This window comes from Anneissia japonica, unplaced genomic scaffold (assembly GCF_011630105.1).
Source record: "Anneissia japonica isolate Jap-2015-1 unplaced genomic scaffold, ASM1163010v1 scaffold287709_len1912824_cov184, whole genome shotgun sequence".
Classification (NCBI taxonomy): Eukaryota; Metazoa; Echinodermata; class Crinoidea; order Comatulida; family Comatulidae; genus Anneissia; species Anneissia japonica.
Genome location: NW_022751466.1, coordinates 729,976 through 737,720, shown reverse-complemented (window position 1 = coordinate 737,720; position 7,745 = coordinate 729,976). Strand labels below are relative to the sequence as shown.

At 36.9% G+C, this 7,745-nt stretch overlaps 1 protein-coding gene across 1 annotated transcript in view; it reads left to right on the top strand.

The window, feature by feature from the left end:
* The first annotated feature begins 2,758 nt into the window (after window positions 1-2,758).
* LOC117121643 overlaps window positions 2,759-7,745 on the top strand; it is a 29,745-nt gene continuing 24,758 nt past the window's right edge. The window contains exons 1-2 of the mRNA XM_033266882.1: window positions 2,759-2,967; window positions 4,770-7,008. Coding sequence (XP_033122773.1) covers window positions 2,800-2,967; window positions 4,770-7,008 — 2,407 coding nt within the window. The 5' untranslated portion in view covers window positions 2,759-2,799. The remainder of the gene's footprint in view (window positions 2,968-4,769; window positions 7,009-7,745) is intronic.

The following is a 7,745-nucleotide window of genomic DNA, read 5'->3' as shown; positions in this document are numbered from 1 at the left end:
GCTCTATTCCTACTAGACCCGTCACTATCATATCATTTTTTCGTCGTTAGAAACATATATATTAGGCCTATATATAAAATGACAAACATTATTTTAAAGCAAATCTAAACCCCACAATGAAAGGGGCCCCCAGTCTCAGAAAACTAGGGTCCCCCGCCGCCCTAGTATGTTACGCCACTCGGATCTCATGCTGAGTATTTATTTATTTATTCGTTTGGACGTAGGGCCTACATATGGCTTTGTATATCGGCAGCACTAACAAATGCGATGTGTTCAGTTTATAACTACGCTACAAACAATACAACATGAAAAAATATCAGTTAAACAAAAATAAGTTAATTATTTGAAGGAGGAAAACATTTAAAATAACATTTGTGAGTATCCATTAAATGTATACACTTACTGTATGGTATGGATTTATAGACAAAATTAAAAAAAAAAATATGCTTGAAAAGTTAAAAAAAATAATTTAGATAAAGTCTGTCCGTAGGCCTAAGCCTACTGACTGTGAGTGTGTATTTTTCAATTTAAAAAGTTGAGGGTGAAAGAGAAATGACAAGACTGGACTGGATGATGTCTGTAGTATTATTCGGAAAATTTTGCATGAGGGCGCTATAAAGTAAATTGAGAGAAATAGGCGCTGGGAATAATCAATTCTCATTGGTCCTTGTAGAGCCCTGTACTCTGTGTCATTGACAGGGAATCACTTCATATTTTGATAGACCGGTAGTCCACACATGAGTTGATAAAACTAATCAAATGTGCTTGACTGACCGACTCCACAATTTTTATCAAACTTAACAGTTACCACACTAATGCTGGCCAATTTAGCAAACAAGTATGTAGACATAATTATGTATACGTAGTACTTGTACCTCTTTTAGCACAGCCCCACTCGTTCCAGGAACGTGCCTACCCGGTTCACGCCGTTGTGTACACATGGCCTATATGCCTGTTTGCCGGTGCTAGGCCTTAAATGGATGAAATCATAGTAACCTGTATGCTGCATAAGGAAATGATCATATTGAAATTAAACGCAAATACAACACCACACGGTAATATTGTTTTTGGTCTGTTCGAAAACCCTAATAACGCCATGTGCGTTAATTGACTCTCATTAATTAGCCCTTCAGGGAGGCCTTTCCCCCGTCTCCCGTTCCCCCCCCCCCCTTCAGGGATGTTAGCAATAGCAGTCCTGGAAAACAAATTTTTGTGCCTCCGCCCATGAAAGTGGTCTTGATAAAATGCCTAGTTTGTTTGTACTTCTTTTTCCAGAATGCCGCCGACCACCGGTCGTGAACTTTTTCCAGCCCTGGATCGTTAATAGAGATTCGTTGGGGCGAGGATAAAAAAAAAACACATTTTAAAAAGTTTAGGCCTACGGTATATCAAATGCTGGCTTGAATTGGATATTAGTCGTTTGGACGCAGCACCATCCTTAGGTCAAGATAAGCGCGTCTGCTTATTATTTTTAACATTAAACCCACATACCGTACATGCCAACACTCCTGATTTGACCAGGAGACTCCTGATTTTGAGGCTTGTCTCCTGATTGAAAACCGTTCTCCCAATTTCCCCAGCTTCTCCTGAATTTATAGTCGAATATAGCTAGGGCCTAACTTAGATTTTACAAATTCAATTAATTAGTTACATATCCAAATCGATCCTTTTTGCTCTCTAAACAAAGAATCCCGGAGCTAGCTTCTGATCCCAAGACCCCACCTAGTGAGTGACACCCCTCTCCCAACCCCCGGCTGATTCCCGCCTCAGAGTTCGGCGCGTAGCAAAATACTAACAATCTATGAAGAAACACATCAAGCTTATTTTTTTCTCCTGATTTTTATTATTGAAATGTTGGCATGCATGTCCCCAACCCCGGGCTCGAGGATACGGCTCTCGGATGGCGCTCACGTACGCTCTAACTGCCAGTGTTGTGGCGTTGCCCTGCCGTCTGGGAAATCCTGTGCTTCAGGAAATCTTGTGCGTTATTATTAGAGAGGCAGTTTGCTCATGGTATGCTATTCAAACGTTGCAAAAACTTTGTTGCAACTAAGTACCTAAATCTACCACAACGTTCGCGATTTTAACGACGGTGTACGGTCTGATCTTAGTACGTTGCAATTACGTTAACCCTTGAGACGTTACCTTGCTTGTTGACTTTTAGCAAAGCCGACAAAGGGGATTTCCCCGAGAGGGCGACGTAATGTCAACTACTTGTATAATAATCGTTTATTTTTTTGTGGTTATACACAGCGGGCGTCAAATATCACAATAAAAATAACGGTGTGGCTAGAGATACGGTGCCGTATTTCTACTCTATTTGCTAATAGTTGCCAATATAGGTACAATAAAATAACGTGCACATCATATATTGGCCTACATGTATATGCCTCATGAGTCATAACTGGAAGAGATCACCCAGTAGTAGGAGGCCTTCTCGCGATATCGTACATGACATGCCTATTGTACTACAGTACATTGTTGCTGGGCGCCTGCATCACCACCCGCAAACCTCTATATTTATATTACCACCATATACTGTATTGCCATTTATTTATTTATTGTAGGACTTTCTACTTTGTGTACAATACTTGTAAAAAAGAAAAATCTTATGGCATACTTAAGGCCTAATAATATACGAAAATTATCAAAGAATCGATCCCCTCGTCGACACAGCGGCGCGCCTCGTTGTGGATCAGTGAACACAGAGCGCGCAAAAAGGATCAGAGCGTCTTTGTTGAGGTCAAAAAAGGTCAATGTTGTAAAGCTTGTTGCAGGGCCCTCTATGAAGACTACAAGATGGCGCGTTTACGCTTTCCCGGTAGACCTGGGCAGAGATTTGGTCGTAATCTAGTTAGACTATTGCCTGAAGAAGCTCAAAATTGTCACAGAACATTCTTCAATGTCACAGCTACCATCCATAGAAATTTAAAGCAATTTTACGAGTTAGTTGGAGAGTCAGATGAGGTAATTGATGACGATGTATTTTTTCTCATCACAAACATAAGCTCATTGAAGTCCATCATGTATATAGGCTGCACAGGGAGAGAGAGAAGGGTCTACGTTTTTGTTGCATTCTGTGATGAGATTAATTAACATCTGCTATTTAATATAATTATCAAAATATTGACATATTTCAGGAATCCTTCATTGCCTTTATTCAACTTACAAGGTTAAATTTTATGAAGGATGCTTTCTTTACTAAAATATAATTATTATTACTAGGCCTAGGCCTAGCTTAATTAGGCTAGGCCTAGGCTTTTTTAGACTTGTGTTGAATTTTGAGCCACAAATTTATGCCTAGGCTAGGCCTACAGTCACAGACCCTTGTAGATAAAATATGGCCAGACCTTTCACTTCTCTTGAGTTGTTGTCAAGCAGTGAAATGATGAATCTGGGGCCTTGCTAACAAACAAGGACAAACCACCTAGTAAGTAGTATAGTTAGTAGTGTATCGATAGCAGTGCAGCAGTCCATTATATTTCTGCAGAACATCTTATCCTAGCACACCAATCTGTCATTTGCTGAAGTAGAAATAAATGTTTACGGGCAAGGAGCCTAGGCTAAGTAAGTGATGTAATCTAGTAGGCTATTACTTAAGTGCAGACTAGCATTGCATTCCAATTGGTTGTAGCAATTGCGACACACAATTGCACCCAATTCAGAATCGTGTGTGAAAGCTCACCATTCAGTACAGTAGTTATTGATATTGCGATTGTTACCCTTTGCGATTGGGTGCTACAATCTTTACACCCGATTACCACAGAATTTGATTCTAATTTTAATTCTAAATTTGGATATATTGCTTAATTTGCGTATATTATAAGTAAGTTATTAATTAAAAATTTTTATGAAAAAAAATCCTCTGTCAATTTTCAAAGAGTTTATTAATAAATTTCCTATATTCTTTTGCATAGTATCTTTAAATTTGCTGGTAAAATTTATGGATTTTTGTAGTGATATCTTTTAAAATTGGCGAAAACTGGGCCTACTTATTTTGATCTGCTTCTCATTGGAAGCTAATAATTTATTTAATCCTTTCAAATGAGCTGTTCAAAATTTTATTTGAACTTTTGAGGTATTTTCCTGTCTTTTTGACTGATATTACCATAGTTGAACGTCGATTTATCAAAAGTGATCGATAATGATGTCAATTGGAAAAAAGTATTCCCGGCTGAAGCTGAATATATGCAAATATGATTCTCATTGCAACATAATAATAATATATATATATATATATTTTTAATAATGCAATATTTGTTGTACTTTATTCTAAATTATGATGTATTGTTTCAAATTGAATATATATGTACTGTAGGCTTGTGAGAAGATGCTAGGTCCCTTATAAGGTCCCATATAAATTAATCAATAGTTTTTTGGAGACCTTGTTCTATTCTTTAGTATTGCCCTAAAGAAGAGATTAAGAGCTCTCATATTGTGTTCCAAGAAGTAACTCTGCATCATCTCCATCTCTTGTGTATATTTAGGCTGAATTTTAAACTAATATTGGCTTTTAAGAATATAGTTTGTGCTGATCAGATAACACGTTCATTGGTGTTAACCATACTATATATTCCTAGGTGGACATTACATAAAGTGTCTTGCTCAAGGAAACAAGGGGAAATACCTGTAGACAGTTTTGGATTCCAATCTCAAACTCAGCATTTAGAGCCAGAAATGTTTCAGCTGCTGATTAAACACACACCCCTTCTGCCCCAACAACAAGGTAGTTAAAATAAATATAGTATAAATGGTTTTCTTTATTTCAGGATGAGGAATTTGAAGGATTTTTGGATGAAGATGTAAGAGCAACTTTCCATTCTGATATAGACTCATCACCAGAGAAACCTTCTAGAATACCTTCTAGAGGGCGCCTTAAGCGAACGCCTAGAAAGTCTTACAGAGATCTACTGAAATATGGTAAAGGTGCTTTTTGCAAGTTAAAACAATATGAAATAGAAAGTGAGGTTGAAAAAGCAGTGAATGAAGTAAAATATGACTCGCCTGAACGATTTGCGAGACGTCCTGTTCTGAAATTGAAGCGTTTAAGAGGTTCACACAGTACCTCAGACTCATTAAGTTCTGCTAAGCACTCATTACTATTAGAAAATAGCACAGATGTTGAATTAAGCAGTGAAGTCAAAGAAACTGATGATGAGGAAGATCCGTTAATATCAATAGGATCTGGGCAGCCAGGAAAAGGGAAAATTGCAAGGATTATTCGTTTGAAAAATCGGAAATCTGTAATTCGATATGTTACACCTTCTGAAAATGAGTATGTTTCCTTGGAACTTTTTGAACGAAAACGTCAATATAAGAAACCATTTATTCCTAAAAATGTTGCTGCACCACAGCTTAAAGTTGCAGTACAAGTCAGGAAGTCGGAACAGACTATTGCAAAGCAGCTCCTCAAGAAAGCAAGGAGAGGAAGACCCAGTAAGAACATATTTGGAACTCTTGCTCTGGCTAAAGATGACAATATTCCAATTTTGTTTCGAAAGAGACAAATTAAAAGGACTCAACAGTATGATGGAATGGTATCTGGTCAGGATTTTAATTTTTTAAAGCGAAAGGAGAACAGCAGGGTTAAGCAAAAAGTAATTCCCAAAAAGAAAGAACTATCCAAGGTGAAAGAAATCCCCACACGGAGGAAGTATGTCAGAAGAAAAGGTGTTGCAAAAAAGCTGCCATCTTTAAAGTTGGAATTGTCAAAAGTCGCATATAAAAACCCAAAGAAATTTTCTCTTCCTCAAATAAGTGCAAGATCTTCACGAAAAATTAAACCCTCTAAGCGTTTTCTTGATGGAAGTTTGCTTTATAGTTCCGCTAACTTTCCCGAAAATCAGGAACATGGCATAAAGTCTATCAAGCGGGAAAGTGTTGCTCCGAAAGACAGTTCAGGTAAGGAGAACAAAGACCGACCAGTGAAAATACCAGTAAAAATTAAAGCAAAACCTGCTGTAAAAGTGAATGCTGTTACGAAAAAGAAAACACCAATAACTAAAGTAATCTCAAATAACCTTTCCCAAAAGAAAAAGCTAAAGCTAACAGGGAAGTCTAAAAAACAGCATACTCAGAAGAAAAAAACATTAAATCTAAGAGCTAGGAAGGCAAGCATTTCAAAGCCAGTCAAAAAGAGACTGAAAGAGTTAAAGGAACCGGATAATGTAGTCACAGAAAGTTTTCAAATAAAAGAATCTATAGATAAGGATGAGAAAAGTGCAATAGTATCAACAAAAGAATTTGAGGAAAATGAGCTTGAAACCAAAGATGAATTGTCGAAGGACACTGTTGTCATGGAAACGAAAATTAAAGCGGCAGAAGATGCCATTGAAATCTCGGTAGAGGACTCAATTAGTTCAGATGAAAACATTTTACGTGATATAGAAAGAACAACTGAAACAGACACTACTGATGTGATATTGAAAGATGAAGTACTATGTCAGCATCTGACAATGCTGGCAGATTTCTCAAATGAAGAACTTTTAGAGTTACAAGGTATCTTCAGCGATGAAGTTCCGTTGACAGACTTGAAAAGCACAGTGAGTAAAAAGAAGAAGAAGAAAAAGAAGAAGAAAAAGTGCCATCATAAACGCTATGTTGCAAAGAAGTTTGATTTAAATATCAGAGATGAAAATGAGACGATAAAAAAGAAACGAAAAAGTAAAAAAAAGAAAAGGAAGACATTGCCCCAAAAAAGTCCAAGGACATTACAAAAGCCGGAGCGTTTCAAAGATGGAAATTTTGTTTACAGTGATGAATGGAGCGATGTCGAAACTACTGGCCCTTTTAAGATGTCTCATCGAAGTGAAACAAAAAGTAAAGATATACCCAAGAAACTATTGGAGAAGGCTAAAGCCATGGCCCGACGACGCTTAATTTTGAAGTCAAAGGAATCGGCCGCAAAAGCAGAGCGAGTTCGCAACCAGAGTTCAAAGCTTCAGAAGAAGAGTCCCATGGAGGCGAAGACTTCGACACCCGCAACACTTGGGACATGGCCAGATGCTGGTGAGTGTTTCTCTTATAAATATCTGGTTGCTTTACAGACTTGTTATTGCATGTGGAGTACTGTATCTGTTGTATTTTGTTCATGCACCCCTTGTGTAATTGATGTTCTTTACATCACATACAGTATGAAAAGAAAAATGTATCGTCAGTAATGTTTAATGGTAGTAGGTACAGTAAGTTTGCATCATTAAGTGTTTCATAAAGATTGTTTACAAGTATTACTGTTGTAATAATACAGTTGTTGGATTCGTACATCACATCATGCAAAAGGAAGCCAAAATGTGCTTGGTGATTGTGCTGTTTAAATTTGATATTTTGATGAGAAAAAAAATTATGTACTGTACTGTAGCCCTATAAAACTAAACTTACTCCTTAAGCTGAAGCATGGTTGACACTTGACTCGGAGGAGTTCATCTGCCCTTTCTAAACAATGTTTCTGACAGCCTCACTCTGAACAAAATAAGCAATACAACCTTCAACTTTGTAAGTAATAACTTACAGTATTCAAACAATCAACTACTGTATCTAATATTAATAAATCATCAAATTTATCTTTCATTGAATGAAGATTCTACTGTAATTTCTGAATAATTTTGATTAAAACTTAAATGAATCCCCATATTACTAATTATTTATTGTTTGCATGTAGTTTATATGAAAATTTATTTTCCCAAATATTATCTACTCTAAAAACAATTATTATATTTTGGAGCTGGTATTAGTTTGTGTACTGTACA